The sequence below is a fragment of the Coenobita brevimanus genome, chromosome 80 (genome assembly GCF_032717465.1).
Source record: "Coenobita brevimanus isolate Jiangsu-jjx chromosome 80, ASM3271746v2, whole genome shotgun sequence".
In the NCBI taxonomy this organism is placed as follows: domain Eukaryota; kingdom Metazoa; phylum Arthropoda; class Malacostraca; order Decapoda; family Coenobitidae; genus Coenobita; species Coenobita brevimanus.
The window spans coordinates 40,919,636-40,939,701 of NC_137033.1; the positions used below are offsets into that span (position 1 = coordinate 40,919,636).

At 41.3% G+C, this 20,066-nt stretch overlaps 1 protein-coding gene across 1 annotated transcript in view; it reads right to left on the minus strand.

Annotated features, from left to right (window-relative positions):
* LOC145409342 (nose resistant to fluoxetine protein 6-like) overlaps nucleotides 1-20,066 on the minus strand; it is a 141,224-nt gene that overhangs the window by 67,774 nt on the left and 53,384 nt on the right. Inside the window, exons 5-7 of the mRNA XM_080279813.1 lie at nucleotides 8,879-8,985; nucleotides 7,503-7,570; nucleotides 7,081-7,219 (exon numbers count right to left, since the gene is read on the minus strand). Of these exons, the coding sequence (XP_080135939.1) occupies nucleotides 7,081-7,219; nucleotides 7,503-7,570; nucleotides 8,879-8,985 (314 nt within the window). The remainder of the gene's footprint in view (nucleotides 1-7,080; nucleotides 7,220-7,502; nucleotides 7,571-8,878; nucleotides 8,986-20,066) is intronic.

The window sequence follows — 20,066 nt, forward strand, 5'->3', positions numbered from 1 at the left end:
GTGGTCAAAAGATTTAGGTCGCTCCAACTGGACAAGATAGAGCATCCAATCGTTGCTTGCGGTTTGCTGGTCGCATAGTCACTCAGGTATTCACAACAGGTCACTCAATGAATGAACTTAGTAGCCCAACCCAGAAGTCCTACTCTGCTGAAGGGACAATAAGCGGCGGCATGATAGGTTGAAAACTGTAAGATGCTTGAAATATCGTAAGAGAAGGTAAAGAAAATCGTAAGAAGAGGTAAGAAATATCGTAAGAAAATGTAAAAAATTTAAGAAAATATTATAATATCCTAGGGGGTGAGGTATTTCGAAAAAGATGAAAATATCGTGAGAAAGGTCGTAAGACTAGAAATGTAGGAGAAGGGTTATGCTATCGTAAGAGAAGAATAGAAATATCGTTAGAAAAGGTTAGATATAGTGTTTGAGAAGGTTTAAAATATCCTGAGAGAAGGTTAGAGATATCATAAGAGGTTAAATATCTCAAAAGAATAGAAGTATTGAAAGAGAAGGTTACTGTTATTGAAAAAGTTAAAATATCGTAAGAGAAGGCTAGGAATGTGGTGGGAGGTTACAAATACCGTAAGGGAATACTGAAACTATCGTAAGATAAGTTAAGCAGTAACTTAAGGGAAGGTAAGAAATATCACAAGAGAGGGTTAAAAAAACGTACGGGAACGCTGGAAATGTAGTGAGGGAAGATAACAAATACCAAGAGAGGGTTAGGATTATCTTAAGGGAAGGTAACAAATACCAAGAGAGGGTTAGGATTATCTTCAGGGAAGGTAACAAATACCAAGAGAGGGTTAGGATTATCTTAAGGGAAGGTAACAAATACCAAGAGAGGGTTAGGATTATCGTAAGGGAAGGTAACAAATACCAAGAGAGGGTTAGGATTATCTTAAGGGAAGGTAACAAATACCAAGAGAGGGTTAGGATTATCTTAAGGGAAGGTAACAAATACCAAGAGAGGGTTAGGATTATCGTAAGGGAAGGTTACAAATACCAAGAGAGGGTTAGGATTATCGTAAGGGAAGGTTACAAATACCAAGAGAGGGTTAGGATTATCGTAAGGGAAGGTTACAAATACCAAGAGAGGGTTAGGATTATCGTAAGGGAAGGTTACAAATATCGTAAGAGAGCGATAAGATCATCGTAAGAAAATTAGAAACATCGTAAGGGAAGGTTCAACATATCGTAAGAAGATGTTAAAAATATCGAAAGAGAACGATAGAAGATTGCTAGAAGGATAGAAATATTGCTAGAAAAGATAACCCCTATCATAACAATAGACTTGAAATAGTGCAAGAGATTTATAGAAACACCGTAAGAGTTGGTTATAAACATCGCAAGAGAAGGTTAGAAACAGCATAAAAAGTTAGATGTAATATATACTGTGGTTAGGCACTTTGGAAGAGAAGGCTAGCACTGTAACAAGGATGGATTAGAATGAAGGTAGGGAAGAATTAGAAATATTAAGGTCAGAAATACTGCGAGAAGGTTAACCCTTTCGTCTTATTAATTAATTCGTTACTTCTGCCTTATTTTCATTATTCCATTTATTTAAGAAAAGAACTCGTGTACTTAAGAGATCATGTAGGCTACTTTACCCCGTCCATACCGAAATGTTTCTCCGAAAATAGGTTAAATAATCTTGAGGCAATCAAAATAAATGAAGAAACACGTCATTTGATTTACCAAGTCAAAATACTGCACTTCCTGCCTCTGTTGAAGAAAGAGAATGTTATAAAGTCGTAAAAAAAAATCTACTTAGTGTGTCCTTAGCTCTGCTGAACACATGTATGGAAGGACTAAATAGATCCGGCTTCGCTAAAGTGAAGCACCATTAGGGGATTCTTTAAAAATGTGGCAGCTTGCGTGTAAAAATAGTTGAGAAACTGAGTGAAACATCATACGACTATTAGATAGCGTAGCACCCTGTGTGTGAAAGTCATTAGGAGAGATAGTGAAGCAATACATGAAGCCTCGCTAAAGTGAAGCACCCTTCGTGTCGTTGTTGCTGTTGCTTAACCCCAGCCTGTCTAATCGACCAATTCCGTCGACCGCAGGTAAGCAACTGCTCCCACTGGGTTGTCCCATAGGTTCCCTACACCGTTGATGTTGTGACCGCGTCTTTGTGTGCATGTTCTGGCAGTGCTCCATAACATATTTTGTGTGGACCTTTTCAACAAGTCGGGCACGTGTCATATGTGATCCCACCCAGCCCAGATCTGAGCTGTTAGCTGACCATCTGGGCTGAGGTGATAACCTTATCAAAGCCCTGCTACTGTAGATGAACTTAGTCATCTGTATCTAAGAACATCTCCGATGGGAGAATGCCAGGAGGGAGGGTTTGTAATATAATATTCTGATTGCTTAAAATCCTTTGGATGTCGCTGGCTAGGCTGCTGCTAGAGATGTTTTCGCATCTAAAAATAGAAACAGAAATTACGGGAGAAGGTTATAGCTTTCGTGTTGTCAGCCTCCACTTAAGAAAAAAAGAAGAGGGCTTCGCATTAATACCTATCGACTATGTGAGGGTCGTTTAACCAGGCAGTTTCAAACTTTCCCTAAATATGAAATACAGCACTTTATTTTTCATCCATATCCCCAGTTGCACTGTGGGTGGAATGGGACAGAGGAGAAACAACGTTTGTTCCAGCGTCTGAACGGCTTGCAAGTCAAATTTTTTTAAAAATCAGTTTCGGGCTGGATTGGCTAACCATTTCACCGTCAGCTCTCTGGTGAAGTGATATTTAGACCCACTAAATAATGATAGTCACAACAGCGAGAGAATTCGTTACTGGTTTATGTGTTTGGTCTGGTTTTCTTTCTGTCTGTCTGTCTTTAAGCGGGAAAATGGCAGAATTATTAGATGGCATTTCACCACATTTGGCATCATGAGTGAGGATCTTTTGAGGAACCAGTGATTTATTTTGGGCCGAAGCAGGTCAAAGATCATTATTCAAGGAAATCTTCAGCTGTATCAGTTTTGATGCAAATCTGAACAAACCTCGGGTATGAGTTGAATGACAGGAAAGGATGAAGTGATTCAGTTTTGAAAGCAGGGTCACACAGCAAGGTCAGAGGCGCTTTAACTCAAATAGGGTTGATTCGCTTTGGAAGAAACTTGATGTGTTTAATGTTAGCCAGTATCTACTCTGGTTTCAGAACAAAAGGGTCAAAGTTCAAGCAGACAGGGTAGGACCAATTTAAACACTTTAGGCATAATCTGAGCCAAGCTTGGACCATGGGTTGAAGTGCGGGTAAGGATGAAGTACTTCCGTTTGAGAGCAATCAATTACATTGCCAGGGACACATGTCAGGATCAAAGATTTTTCCTTTACACTTTTCTACATCTGCATGATCAGTGATCACCTATCGTGTCCGAGCTTATTCCTCATCAGTTTCAATTCAGGGTGATGAATGATGCTATTAACAGCTGGTCAGAAGCGTGGACGGTGTTTCATCATGTGTACATGATTATTTTCCACTTTTGTTTTTTATTACCATACTCCAACACCATAGGTGCCGAATAATCTTGTGGACAGGCTGTTACACGCTTTGAGTACTAGTTTGTTTATCAAAATCCCGTTAGGTATTGCTACAGCTTCAAGACACTATAACTGACTTAGTCACCCCGTGGCAAAGTTCCAGACAAAGGCGCCATTACACATTTGGGTTTTGAGTTAATGAAATAAGGTTCTAATGTGGCTGACTGTAGCTAACTCCTTCAGTACAGTGACGTTTTTTTCTTTTTTCTTGTTTCTACATCCAAGTTTTTCCTTTTCATCTATTGGGGATCCTCTCGCAGTGACATGGTAAATCAAAGCTATATACGAGTATAACATCTTCCGTTCGATAATTTTCTCCTGCTAACTAAAATGGTTAGAAAGTACAAGGACTGAGTCAATAAAAAACCTTACCATACCAAAGGGGATAAGTAGTTTAGGAAAGACCTTATTACATTCGACGAAGTTCTGAGACAGTGTGAAAGACACAGGTATTATTATTTCTGAGTAGTTTAGCAAAAACTCGCTAGGCGAGTCCCAAACACACTTGATTCTTGTATGAGACAGCCCTAACATGTATTCAGTATGGATTGTGGATGTTAGAACAGAAGTGGTTACATTGAAAGGTGCATGGTACATAGAAGGAATGCTTGCTTAATTAAGAACGGGTTGTTGAAACCTGTGTCTAGAGTCGTACACATAAAAAGGTAAAAAATTTCAGCAGGTTTTGAGACGGGAAGGGAACGTTGCTTCTCATACATGGTCTAAAACAGCATTCAACCATCGTGATATCCGAAATGTAATTAGACAATAAGAATAGAATATGATCCTACTTAAAAAGATGTGTTATGGAATGAATGTACTGTACAGTCGCCAAACTTTCCACCTGGGCACCTAGCCGCGAGAGTTGGGTAAGGGGTGCTGGCAACAGCGTATGTGTTTGTTCGTGTGTACTGTACATGCTCGACGAAAGTTCGGATCATCAACTTTCATCTTCCGCAGTGAACCTAAGTCAGAGTTCATCCCAATATGAAGTCGACAATTTTTAACCGATGGAATTTCAAAGGAACTTCTAGAATGTATTGGATAATGCGAGTACAGAAAACAATAAGTAAAATAGTCTAAAAGACCGTAACTTTATATATATTACATATTTATAATCGCATTCTTTTTCATTATTGCATGATAATCCCATGGCTAAAAATTGTCTGCTAAATATTGGGGGGAAGAACCGTCGTGTGAGCGGCCCTTAGGATAGAAAAATAGATACCGGTGTCTGCTCATTTTGCATTTCGCCAGTCCTGGGCCGGTCTCGATTAAAGTGCCTAGGTTCGTGGAAAAAAAAAAATCAGTGTTGCAGCCTGTAATGATAATTTCATGTTCGTTATGTTGCATTTATCAATCACAGAAGTAATATCACAGGCAATGGTGGTATAAATGTCCCAGCAATTCATGAGTCAATATCAGTTATGCTTAAAATGATTGGAAGCTTTTGCATACTGTGATGGAGAGGTGGTGTCTTCATCTTGCTATAATCTGAGATAATGTTGTTCGGTGAATAATCGATGAGCGTGTGAGCGTGTAAATGTGTGACCGCACACATAAGCGGCACCGCTCACATTCAGTTTTCCTTGTAATGTGTACTTTAGTTATTCGTCCGATGAATGGACTACAAAGGTGTGCCGTGACCATATTCATATGAAATATGATACGGTAAGTCATTATCATAGCTGATATAATACCCACGTTCGACAACAATATGCATAAACTCTTTGCCTGTTGAGGTGACAGTATTATAACCTCCTACCTCTTAGTGTTGCACCACAGAACACATAAAAACATCTACCTGAGGTACTACCAACGAGGAAATAAGCAACCGTTAACAGTGTCTGAACATCATCCTAATGTTTATTGGTCAGCTTCATTCATGATGTGAATATGGCAGGTAATATTACTTGTAAGTGGACGTAGATGTTAGGTAAATGCATCCCTCTTCAACCTATACTGATAATGGCATCAAGTAGTAACAATGTGAAATGGAATTACTGATTTAAGGAGAGAAAGAAAGGCTTGGAGCGATTCCAGTATACAGTATAGTGCATTAACATGTTATTGTAACAATGTAAAAACAACATAGAAAATAAAATGTTTAGTATTGTTAACAATGCAAATATTTAGTAGAATGCTAATGGATCTCAAAAACCAGTTCGACAATTATTACTACTGGCGGTATGAATTCCGTAATCCCCCCCCTCCCCCGTCCGGCGCCTGCCCAGGCCTGCACTATGCCAAGTTTCCCCCTTAAGCTCTCCCACCGGCTCGACCAGTTGCAGGAAACCGGTCACATGGAATTGTTGCTTGCCACGGGTTGCACGGACCAAGGCCAAATAAGTATAGTATAATATATATTATTGTATTATATATAATAGTATATACTTACATCATAATACTATATATATTACCCTATAAAATTAATATAGTCATATTTATTTGGCACTGGTCAGCGCGTCCTGTAGCACACAACAATTTTCCGTACGACCAGTTTCATGCAACTGGCTGAGCCGATGGGAAAGCCGCCTTACTCCTGAGACATTTTTCTCCCCACCCAACTCCGTACCCAGCCATCTATGGGATGAACTCTGACTCTGACGGATGTTCATTACGGACGAAGAGAGTTGGCGATCCGAACTTTCGCCGAGCATGTACACACGAACAAACATATACACCGTGTGGCAGCACCGGTTGCCCACCTCTCGCGGCTAGGTGGCCCAGGTGGAAAGTTCGGCGACTGCATCTCTAGCAAATGTCTTTTCAGCCATTGACCCACATGAGGCAAGTTATACAGTGACAAAAATCTTGGCTATACTAAGACGAAAGAACTAAAACTATGCAAGATCCAGCACACCTGTCTAATACTGATTACATTTTAGAGATCTCAGTCGGCTTCGTGACGGTTTTAATAAAATACAAATGAAGCAATGAAGCTAAATTAGAGTTGATTACTTTATCAGAACATCTCATTTGGTTTTGAGGCGACTTCGAGCCAGTGTGAAAGTACTCTGATGTGCAATTGTACCCTCAGTTCTTTGCATTTTTTGCACGTCCTCAGATTCCACTCCTGACTGGAGAGATTTCAAGGTTTCACAAGGAACAAAGGCCAGACTGGTAGATCCTCACATCTCTAGACCACACGAGGAACAGTGCAATCTCTAGAGAAGCTGTGGCCCGCAAAGGCAGTCATTTCTTTGGTGGAAAAGCCTGACTTCGACATCTTGTCAACCACTAGTAGGTGTAGAGGGTGGGCAGAAATTATGCATCATGGCTATACATCATTGTCGGTCTGTTTTCACCTGCCGGAACTGTGCCATTCCCATGCCTTGAATACTGTCATTTTGCAAGAAATTCTATTGGTCCGTATGATGAGTTACGAATTACACTGCATTTGTTACTAGTCAAAAATTGAATCTGTTCTGACTACACTTGGCTTTCAACGAAACTGAAAGGTGTCAGGTTAGAACAAGATTAATGTCGTATATTCCTGTGCAACAGTAAATGAAGTCAGCTGACTCACCTCATGCCATGGAGACAGGTTATGTTGGAAGGGGAGGAGGTGGTGTTGAGGTTAAACATCTTATACAGGTTGGTGTAAGCTGAGAATGGTAGCAGGTACTTAAATGGACCTGAAGACAAGCATTCATGAACAGGTTTAATATAAGAGTTCTCTCAAGCTGATTAAAGTTGAGTATCAGTAGCAAACTTATGACACAAAAGCCATCTTAGTACTAATAATATAATAAATATAATGTAATGTCACTAAACCAAAGGGGTCAGTGAGGCCTTCCAAGCATCATCAGTAATAGAGTTTGTCCTGGTGGTAACAGGAATATAGGTAAATATAAGTCAGTACTCTGAAAAATGAAAGTTTTCTAAAGTATGGTGAGGAAAGAAACACTAAGGAAATAGACGAACCTGAAGCGAAAGTTGAGTTTCCCGAGTAGTAGATGGTGATGTCTAGGATGGTGGCTGCCAACACAACCAGCATCAACAGTGACACCACACATCTGAAACACGCGAAAGAATGGATGCATCTGTTCTTCTGCTTGTCTCACCTACTCACTCTTCCTTTTGCCTTGTTCTCCTAACTCTCTTATTTTCCATGTCTGTCTGTCTCTCTCTCTCTCTCTCTCTCTCTCTCTCTCTCTCCCTGAAGAGGTCGGAGATGGCATCCATGAGCCATGAGGGTGCGACTTTGTGATTAGTGCACTAAAGCAGTGGTATCCAACAGTCTTGGTAAATTAAAAGCCAGCAAATTCCCATGTTCTATCCAGAGTCCAACGAGAAGTGCGTGGCCATATAGCCCTACATCCGACTTTTGTCATTAAAAAATGGCTGGCTATTAGAGAAGATCCGCCAGACCGGAAGGAAACCAATGCCACCCCAGTTTTTAAGAAGAGAGATTGCCATTGCCCATGAAACTGCCGTTCACACAGCCCTACATCTGTGGTAGAAAAGGTGTTGGTGGCGTATTTGGAAATGGAATTGTAGGCATAATTTTAGGCGACATGATTCGTATTTCAATAGTTTGAATTCCTCCACTATATGCTTTCTGAATGTGATCATTGCAGGGCATCAGTCATTCTTTACTTGGACTTACAACCAACGTTTGGAAAAGTATTTCATCCAAGGTTAACGGGAAAAACTCCTTTATTTGAAATTCAGGGAAACCTACGAGTAGTTGATTGGACTGAAAATTGGCTGATTGACAGGCGCCAGAGAGTGCTGGTCAATAAGGAAATCTCAGACTTGACACCAATTACAAGTAGAATTTCCCAGTGCTTAGTTCTAGGAACAGTGTTATTTATCATATTCATGAATGACAGACATGTGGATATCGTCAGCTGCAATGAAAAATCTACAGATGACATGAAGTAAGAAGGCAGTATCTTATTATTGAGGAAAATAAAAGAACTGGACTAGGTAAAAATAAGAGGCAGACCGAATGGTGGCAAATACCATTCGGCCTGGACAGCTAGAAGTGGATGCACATCAGGCCTGCAAATCGAGTAACCAACTATTCTTGATTAGAAAATCCAACCCTGGTTTTGAGGAATACATAGTTATACTAATCAGCAGCGACTTCAAATTCTACTGACGTAGAGGGGAACTCAGACAGTCTTCCAGGTAATAGAAAAGGGTAGTCTATAAAGAGGCAGTTTAGAGAAACAAGGAAATGTCAGCTCTCTAAACAGTTATCTTGTAATGCCGCATCTGGAATATACTGTGTGTGTGTGTGTGTGTGTGTGTGTGTGTGTGTGTGTGTGTGTGTGTGTACACAAATTATGCAATATACATAAGAAGTAGCAACTCACATAAAACTGATGTCAGCAGCAGTGAAGTCTAAGTCAGGCTTATCCACCTGGCAGCCTGTGATTGTAGAAGTCATGTTGAAGCCATCAAGGACGATCTCGAGACTGTCCTGGTGGGTAAAATAAGACACTGAATAACGGATACGTACTTACATTCACACACAGAACACACACTGGCCTTACGGTACATTTGATGTGATCCAGATATGCTGTTAATAGACCTGTTTTAGTTACTGAAGTGAGAGAGAGAGAGAGAGAGAGAGAGAGAGAATTCCTTCATCTTGAGCATATCACATACGTGTTGTTCTTTTTTTATTTGCTAAGCCCGTATGGCTGTTAACAGGTTATTGAACGCCACTGTAATGCTAAACAGCAGACAGATCCAGATGACTCTCCAGACCTTTACAGAATTGTTTGGAAACTATAAAATTAAAACCTAAATACATCATTCTTTTGTACCTGTACTATTATGATACCGATTAACTTCTTCAGCCCGACTGCGTCATTTTTCTTACAGTCTCACTGTTATTAAATGGTTTTACACGAGACTAGATGTGTTCACAGCCCATGAAGAGGTTAGGTATGTCTAACATTTTCGTATAGGAAAAGCTCTTCTGTGCTGAATAATGTTGATAACTGAAAATAAAAATTTATATAAAAGACATTATAGAATTCAGAACATTAAATTCTGTTCATACAGATTCCATATACTAGTATGTACACACACACACACACACACACACACACACACACACAGTATATATATATATATATATATATATATATATATATATATATATATATATATATATACCAGCCGTTTGAGTGTCCACTGCACGACCGGCCTATCCTGACCGAAGTGGGGACGATGCAGTCTACGTATCTGTACCTAGTGGTTTAGGCTGTCTGGTAGAGATCGTATGTAGAGTGAGAAGTGCTTGTACTGTAAGTGTAACTGTAGTGTTGGAGTGGCTGTGGATGTGTGTGTAGTCTGTGAACTAAGTGTAATCTGCCACACAAGCCGACTTAGTGCAAGCATACTGTATAGTATGCGACACTGGTTCAACCACAGCACCCCTTATGTCCGCCAAAGCAGTACGTGGCCGGAAGAATGCTCCCAAAGTTAATTAACGTAGCGGAGCACGAACCCTCCTTCTCCCATGTTCAAAAACGCACACTTTACCGCTGTACCACAGAGGCACCATATATATATATATATATATATATATATATATATATATATATATATATATATATATATATATATATATATATACAAGCAGACTTTTGGGGGAAGGCGTAACGGGGGTTCCGCCGGAATAGATCGTGGGTCCAGGGCGAGATGGGGCTCGAACCTGTGCTAGAGGGTACAGGGCATTGCAGTTCCCAGGCTGCTACTTCCGCCCAATAGACAGGGGCCCGAACCTGGGAATAGTGCCCCAGGAAGCTGCCCTATCAGTGGGTGTATAATGGCGGGACAGTTGCAGTGCAAAGGCACACTTGGATGGTGTCCCTGCAGCTGTCCTGGCAGGGTGCCCCGAGGCCACTACCACAGCCACTGGTAAGCTGGTGGGCTAGGGGTCCCAGATCCATTGCCTGGACCTGAGACAATGCAATGAGTGGGGCCTGTGGTATGTCTATCCCCCTTTAATAATACTGACTATGACCAAATACAGGAATCAGTTTCAAAATAAGCCTGAGGATAGTAAATAACCCAAGAGGATGAGGGTGGGTCCATGGAATGTGGGAAGTTTGAGGGGAAGAGTGGGGGAAGTCGTTGAGGCATTCAGTAGGAGGTGGGTGGATGTGGCATGTTTGCAGGAAGTCCAGTACAGGGGTGGATCAGCCAGAAAGATTCTTGGGAAGGACTGTTACTATAAGTTGTTTTGGCAGGGGGGAGGCAGACAGATATGGGGGTATTGGTGTGATGGTTGTGGAGAATGAGTGGAATATGTTATGAATGTTATGAGAGTAAGCGATAGGATATTGGTTGTGAAAATTTTGCTCGGTGGAAAGATAACTGCAATTATATCGGCATATGATCCACAGGCAGGATTGGATGAAGTAGAGAAAGATAGAATTTTTTATATATAAATAATGAATGGAGGAAGGAAAAACAAAGGAAAAAAAAATTAGTCCATGTGCCTAAAGATATCCTCCATTCATAAAATATTTATAACAAATTAATTTGTTTGTGGCCACCCCAAACGGGATTGAGGCGTCTGGCAATAGATAGATAGATAGATAGATTTCAAATGAAGTTGATTAAATATTTGTGGGAAACAACTCCCAGGAAGTGAATTCCAGAGAGTAGTAGTTCTGGGGATAAATGAATTTTGATAAGCAGAGGTTCTGCATTGTGGGGGATAGAGTGTGAGTTCATAGGGGCTCCCAGCTGCCCGAGTATATCAGGAGAAAATGTGAAGGGGAGGCACAATTGAAGCCACTTCGTCAGAGCACTTACTGTAAAAATACCGATAAAATAATGCTAAAGAAGCAACATCTCCACGTAATGATAATGGAGGAAGGTCCTGCGTTACGGCAGGATTATTGATTAATCTAATGGCTTTATATTGAATTTTGTCCAACTGCTTCAGTGTAACCGTTCCACATCCATTCCACAGTGGTGAACAGTATTCGATCTGAGAACACACTTGACTTTTGTAGATTGTGACCATCTGCTCATCAGTGAAGAACTCACGAACTCTGTACATAAGTTCCAATTTTTTGGAAGCATTTTTGGCAAGGGATTTAACATAAGCTGTCCAGCTTAGGTTGGGATTTAGAGTAACATCTAGGATATCAATTGTAGTGGATATGGGAATACTGACATCATTTAAAATTATGTGAGAGTCTGAGGGATTCTTGCTATCGGAGAAATTAATGTATTTAGTTTTCTGAGCATTAAATGAGACCAGATTTGTTTGTCCCCATTGATTAATTTTAGAATGGTCCTGGTTCAGAGAAATTGCTGTGTTTATTTGGGAATTTATAATATCAAATTGTGTAAAGGAGGTACTAAATGTGAAAGAACTATGAAGGATCGAGTCATCAGCATAAGAGTGTATTAAGTTGTGAGTGACAGATAGGAGGTCATTTATATGAATGAGAAAGAGGGTTGGCGCCAAAACTGATCCCTGAGGCACGCCAGCATTTATGGAATGAAGCTAATAATAAATTCCATTTACCATGACCCGTATTTTTCTATTATGACGGTAAGAAGAAATTAGAGGAACCAGTGATGCAAGGCCATAGTGTGACACCTTAGATAATAAAGCCCGATGCCATACTCTGTCAAATGCTTTTGATATATCAAGTGCTATAGTGTGTGTTTCACTGTGTTGGTCTATGGTTTTGTTAATCTGATGAGTAAGCAGGCAAAGAATGTCTACAGTTGAACGTTCATGTCTAAATCCATACTGCCCATCATTGATTAATTTATTGATTTCTAGATGCTTGATTATGTGTTTGTTAATTAGTGTCTCAAAAACTTTACCGAGAATGGAAGTTATTGCAATGCTCTATAGTTTGATGGATCAGAAGTTGCCCCCTTTTTAGGAATAGGATGGATATTTGCTTCTCTCCAAGAGGCTGGAAAAATTGAGGTAAGGATGCATAAGCGGAAAAATTTTGCCAATACAGGGGCCAACACTGAGGAGCAATTTTTAAGTACAATTCATCTGGACCAGTAGCTTTGTCTGCTGAGTGATTCTGTAATACAGCTTGTACGTTTCTGGTGTGAATCCTGAAAGGAGGTATTTGACAGGAATCAAAATCAAGTACAGGAATATTGTGATTTTCTGTATTTAGGGTTGAGTTTGTTGAAAAAATGCCAACATAAAGTTTGGCTTTTCCACGTGGGTCACTTACTAGATTTCCACTGGGGGACTGTAAAGGTGGAATGGAAGAGGTGGTAGTGAAGTTAGTTTTGAATGAATTAAGGGTTGACCAGAATATTTTGTTATCATTTGGATTGTTTAGTAGTTTGTTAGCCTGTCTATGTAGAAAGTTTGATTTAGAAAGATTGATAATAGTTTTGGCATGGTTTCTGATATTTCTATAATAGCTAAAGGCTTCTTTGGTTTTGGTCCTTGTATAAGTGTTATAGGCTATTGTTTTATGTTCTGTTACTCAAGCACAATTGTGGTCAAATCATTTATGAGAATTACATCTTTTTCTGTAACTATGATGGGGAATGAATGTTTCCATGGCGGCTTTAATGAAATCCTGTGTGTGGCCCAATATGGAATTTGCATCTTGGGAGAAAAAGGAGGTCCAAGGAACATCCATGAAAAAATTATGGAGCCCCTCCCAGTCTGCCCTGTCGTAGTGCCATTTAGCCACCACGACAGGTTCAGAGCAGGAGAGTGTGGTAGGTGTTAAACTGGTGGCTTGAATCAGAAAATGGTCGGAGGATTCGAGGGGGGACTTCACTTTGACATTATAATTATCTGAATTTGGTTGTTAGAAACAAGTCCAATAGGTGGGGATTTTGGAATGATTTAATACATGTAGTAGGTGGTATGCGGGATGAGATAGTGGTTTTGGGAGGGGACTTAAATGGTCATGTAGGTGAAGCAGCTGAAGGTTATGAAGGAGTACATGGAGGATGTGCGTATGGTATAAGGAATGCTGAAGGGGAAAGGATACTCAAGTTTGGGAAGGCAACGGACATGATTTTAATTTTTTATGTGTCCGCGTCTGGGCATAGGCTTCACAGCCTGCTCCCAATGCCCAGTAGTCCTCCTACATACCATACACCTTTTCTACATATCACCACTTCGGTGCTACCACCCTTTCTATATTGAATACATGCTAGGGCTGTCTCATACCTGACTGATGTATAGGTATTAGCGGGGGGATTTTTACATGTCGGCGGGTCTTCTGGTAGATCAGTAAAGTCTGCTCTAATGAAATTTAAATCCTTGAACTGTTCCCTGCCCCAGCGGGGATTTGAACCTGGGTTCGGTAGGACTGCAGGCCAGCTCTCTACCGACTGAGCCACCGCCTCCCCCTAGATTTTGTGCAACACATATTTTAGGAAAGGAGACAGTAGGTTAATAATGTACACGTTTGGGGAAATAGCAGTCAGATAGATTATTTTCTGGTTAGGAGAGCTGATAGGAGGTTAGTGAGGGATGTTAAAGTTATAGGAAGTGAGAAGTGTGTGCAGCAGCACAAACTATTGATTTGTGATATGGTGCTTAAAGAACGAGTGATGAAAAAGAGGACTTATGTACCTAGGAGGAAAATATGGAAGCTGGAAAACCAAGTAGTAAGGAATGCCTTCTATAGCGAGATGAGGAGAATGGTGGCTGAACAGGGAGCCATAGACAGAGGCGTTAATGAACAGTACAGTGCCCTCAAGAACAACCTCTTGAGCGTTACTGATGTAATATGCGGTTGGACAAGAGACCCACCAAGACATAAAGTAACTTGGTGGTGGGATGTGGATGTAGAAGCTGCAATTAAGGAGAAAAGAAGGCTTTTCCGGAAATGGAAGAAGGATGGTAACAAGGAGGAATACTTGGCTGCGAAGCGTAGGGCTAGAAGAGAGGTATACAGGGCGAAGTCTGAGTTGCAGAGACTTTTACTTGATAACCTAAATCATGGGGAAAGGAAAAATATTATATTTAAGTTGGCAAATCAGATGACGAGGGATAATCGGGATATTATAGGTGAGCAGTGTGTGAAGAATGATGAAGGAAGGGTAATGGTGAGCATTGGGATATTAAAGATGCATGGAGAGAGCATTATAGCCGGTTGTTGAATGAGGAGTTTGACTGGGACAGGGAAGGTTTGGAGCCAGCAGATCCAGTGGTTGGCCCCTGGCCTTTGCTTGATGCTGGTACTGTGAGTGAGGCAACAGGTGGGATGCGGATGGGGAAGGCAGCAGGTGTGTCTGGGTTGACTGCCGAAATGTTGAAGGCCTCAGGAGATATAGGGGTGAGGTTAGTCACTGACCTGATAAATATGATTATACTGTAATTGGGTGTGTTGTCCCAGATGATTGGTTGAAGAGTGCAATTGTAAATATGTACACAGGGAAGGGTGATGCCCTGGAACGAGGAATTTATAGAGAGTTCTAGAAGGTATGATTAGAGAAAGAGTGAATATTGATGAGATGCAGTTTGCCAGGCAGAGGGACCACTGATGCCATATTCATTGTTCGACAGCTTCAGGAAAAATATAATGGGATGAAAAGGGATCTGCATATTGTTTTTGTTGATTTGGAAAAGGCTTTTGACAGAGTCCCTGGAGAGGTGGTGAATTGGGCAATGAGAAAGCTTGGCTCAGAGGAGTGGCTGGTTAGGGTGGTTATGATTATGTATGTGGGTGCTCGCACCCAGGTAAGTGAATGGAGATTTGAGTGATGAGTTTTCCGTGAACGTTGGTGTGCATCAGGGGTCAGTTTTGAGTCCCATGTTGTTTATCATGGTACTTGAAGCCCTCTCACGTGACTTCAGAAACGGACTCCCGTGGGAGATGTTGTATGCTGATGATTTGGCGTTGATTGCAGAGAATGAGAAGGAGGCGGAGGAAAGATTTAGGAAGTGGAGAGATGGTAGTGTATGGGGGACAAGGTCTTAAGAGTAAATGCAGATAAAACAAAAGTGATGATATGTAGGATTGGTGGCATACTGTCAAGGACGAGGGAGAGTGGCCATGTGCAGTTTGCCACAAGGGCATGGGATGTAATTCCATCTTATGCAGTGTTTGTGATAAATGGGTACACAAGAGATGTAGTGGTATCAGAGGTAGACTGAGAGATAATGCTGATTTTATGTGTATATATGGCATGTCGGGGAGAGCAGGTGGAGATTGTCAGGCAGGAAAGGATTGAACTTGCTGGTGAGTCTCTTGAGTGTGTGGAAGAGTTTTGTTATTTGGGAGACATGTTGTGTGCTGGAGGTGGGGCTGGAGCTACTTCTGTGGCTAGGGTGAGAAATGGAAGGAAGAAGTTCAGGGAGCTGTTGCTTCTCCTGACACTGAGAGGACTATTCCTACGTAGGGGTCTTTGTATGCAGCATGTGTTAGGAGTGCAATGCTGTATGGTAGTGAGACCTGGGGATTAAAAGGGAAGGATTATCGCAGGCTCAGATGTACAGAAATGACAGTGATTAGATGGATGTCAGTGCATCCCTGCATGCAAGGTCTAGGGAAGCTGGGTTTACGATGAAAGAGTTGAGAGGTAGGATGGGACTGGAGTGTATTGGTGTTGTCATGAGGAGAAGTAGATTGAGATGGTCTGTGCATGTGGAGAGGATGGGGGATGATAATTAGGTGCAGAAGGTGAGAGGTGTTAATACTGGGGGTGGGGTAATGAGGGGTAGACCGAGAAAGACATTGGACGAGGTCATTAAGTGCGACCTCAGGATTAAGGGATTGAACAGGGAAGCTGCAGTAGATCGTGCAGCATGGAGAGCCGCCATTAGGTGACCAAGGCCGATGCATGCAAGCATGCTGGAGCCTTCCAAAACGAAAACGATATATATATATATATATATATATATATATATATATATATATATGTGTGTGTGTGTGTGTGTGTGTGTGTGTGTGTGTGCGTGGGTGGGTGGGTGGTCCTTAATTTTCAGCTAGCAAGATTAGCTTCAGCTGCTGCTGCCTTTGTAACTATTGATTAAAAATGATGTATGCATATCTTCATGCTTATTAGATAATTTTAACTTGAGCCGCACCATGTTCAAAGTTATATTAATATGGTGTAATGTTATTATGCTACTGGGTTACCTAGGTCCCCCTCTTTGCAGAGTATTTGCCCCTCACTTGGAGGGGTATCATGGAAACCAAACTGTCGCTCATTGTTTACTAGTTTTTTTTTTTACGTGTAGTTGCTGCCAGCTGTAGCCTTCTTCGCATTTGGATATACATGCCTGTGTTGCCCAACGACCTGGAGAAGAAACTGCCGTTGATCTTCGTTCTTGGTCAACACTGGATTAACCTGTCACGTCCCGAGGTTTTCCGCACCTCCGACATCCCCCAGTCCCGAGGTATTTTCAAAAAAAAAAATTTTGGCTAAAACCTCTGCTTTTGGTGAGAAACATCGAAAATTCATAGAGAAATCGCTCACCTGAGGTTTAAAATACTCATTCCAGGTAGGAGTTCCTCCTTACCTGAATGGGTTTTCTAACATGCTGGCACCAAAGAAAACGAGTTCTATGGGAGGGTAACTATTTTATCCACTCATAAACGGTATGTATTTATTTACTTGGTACGAATTTATATGTAGAATGAGAGTATATTGGTTTTCAAGCAGTAATATAGGCATTATAAGCATTGTTTCACTCACTAACTAATCACCATTCGTGACCTTTTTTTTCCCACATTACCTGATCATCATTTCTGACTGTTTCTTACTCTAATGCTATATAAACCTTGTCCTCCACATTGTCATCGATTGGGGAATCACTCTGGACCTGAATGTCTTTAGTGGCCAGGTCACTGGTAACAGGTGAATTGCCAAGACAATGGCGTGAGGGGGGGAGGGGGGAGTTATGCGGTGTAAGGTATTGTCCCTGCTTGGGATCTTGTAGCGGAATAGAGGAAGGTGTCCCATGTATACATACGAAAAATCAAGTGTGAAAATTGAAAATTGTGCAAATTAGGGACCTTGCAATTGCACGATGTACCGGTACGTTGCCGGGACTGGCAAATGCAAATCGTTGCAACGTACCCATATGTCGACGGGACGGGGCAGGTTAAACTCTTGAATCAGTGTTACCCTCTTTCAATAAAGTCATTTATCTGTAGCCACTGGATGATGCACTTAGCTTCCTTGAAATCCTCACGACTTTCCCATGTGGATGGATCGAATTCTAGGAATGAATGAGGAAGGCCAAGTAGTGTGAAGATCTTGGAGTTCCTGGTCACAAAACTTGAAATTGTTTTTTGATTCAGTGCTGTCACCTCAAGTTCAGCTGTTGCTCTCTTTAGTTGATGTTTGCTTCCTTCTTCATTAAGAGCCATCACAATTCTTTGCTTCTCTTGAAGGTCAACAGTTAGATAAAAAAGGCCAATCCAACTAACTGCACTGATAAATACCACAAGTGAGGGCGAAATGCTTTTAAGTAGACATGAGATGTCCTTATCAGGATAAAGTGACACTTCCTGGAGAAGCCTCAGATCATTTGCTGGAGCTAGAGCTGCTTTGTTGCCATGAACCATGATTTCAGGTATTGCTTCATGATGAACACAACAAACCGCTTCAATCTTCGGACTTCCCTCAGTGTGATGCTGGTGTGATGATGGAAAAGATAGACTTTGATGCTGTATATATCCATCTGGCGTGGTGGCAAGCACAGGGCACTGAAATCGTGTTCCATGGGGAGGTACACCACCCAAGGCAACAATGGACAGTTTTAGCAGTTCTCGATAATCATCTCGAGGTTGGCTTTATGGAATCTGTTTCATACAAAATGCTATAAGCTCATCACATTGTTCACTATCAACCACCAGCATTCCCTCTTAGTCATTCAGGGTCTGAAAGAGTGTTGTGTCAATAGTAATCCACTTGGTTTTGAACTGCTTGAATATATGAAAGTCGGAACCAGAGTCCAGGGCAAATGGTCAAGGCCTTTTGAACAAGGATATCAAAAATGTGATTCCGACAAACCAGGTGGAGGAGATCCTTGTGCAACTGTTATTGAATAAGGATGCACGCCCCTGCCCACAATCGGTAATGCTGGCAGTGGTATTGAATGCCATTCCTACCACATGTTCACGTATACCCCAGTCACTGAAGGTTTCAATGATGACATTGACCATGGTCTTTCTTGTCCCTGATTCCAAACTGGGTACATTCATGAGCTTTGACACTCCATCACCTGAGACGAGAGATGAAGGGCGTTCAATGATATTTGCTCCTGTTACATTGGGAATTAGTTTTCCATCCCAGTGCACTACAAGTGGTACAGTAGGATGGAATGATTTCTTCAGCTATTCTGCAGATTCTCTCCGCCTCTTGATTTGATCTCAGCGGATACTTTGCCTGTTGATAGTAAATACTATTGGCTATTGCTGACAGGCAGAAATGGTCGCAGAAAGCAAATGGGCTGCAGCACGGTTTGAAGTTCAATCTAAAGCAGCAGCAACCAGGGAAGTGACAACTGTTTTCATGCTCGCTGGCGTTACGGAGGAGGAGCTGCAATCGAAAAGGAAGGACCTGTTATATCTGTATAATCGTCACCTATTTCCTCTTCGTCACTAGTTGGGCTTTCCTCCAGCTCCATTATTTCCTCTCTTCCTGCTCGATTACATTTCTCACACTGTCACGGTTTATTTTATGAACATGCAAAATTAAAGAATAATATTCAATAATACTTGAGAACAGGACAAAGAATTGACTTGTGAAAATCAAGCAATGATTACTTTATGCCGGCTTACTTCGCCGATTCTCTAAGGACGAGAATTTATAAACTTTCTCAACAATACACAGCAGAGACTAATTATTCACACGTGCTCTTTATTAGTACTGTTGACCTCTGGAGAAAGTGACTCCACCCCTGACAGTCAATAACTAATGCTATTAATGATAAACAGGTTCTTGCTGGTGCAACTAACTCCTGGTTGCACAACGGATTTTAAGCTTAATACAAAAGGACTGGCCTAGATACCAGTTGTGAATAATGCAAAAACGTTAATGCAAACTAGGAGCTATAACTAAAATAAGCTTAATGGAGAAATAAAACACGAATTTACATTACATTAAGCTCAGGAAAAAGAACTGTAAATTTATTGAATACAATGGGATAAATTTACGTTACATGTTTCAAAATGAATTCAAAATAAGGAGATCGCACTCACTCGTTCACTCAAAAGCTAAACTCTTAAACCTAGGAAAAAGAAAAGAAATACTGGTCAGAGAGTGGACTAAGCGTATGACTGGGCATCGTTGCTGAGGAAGGACGCTGCACACGATGAGCCTGTCGCCAAATCATGCTAGGTGGGAATTCAGGAACTGGACAATGGCGGCGGCGGGAACTGGGCGTCGGCTGAGGAATGACACTGCCACACACGCTGCTTGACACTGATCAAACCTGCTTCCATGATGCTCAAATCCTGACTGAGTTCAAATCGTGAGAGAGAGGCGAGTGTCGAGCCACATTTGCTAACGGCTAGAATGAGCAAAACACGCCCATAACAAATCACTCAAGCAGAGGTGCTAATGTCG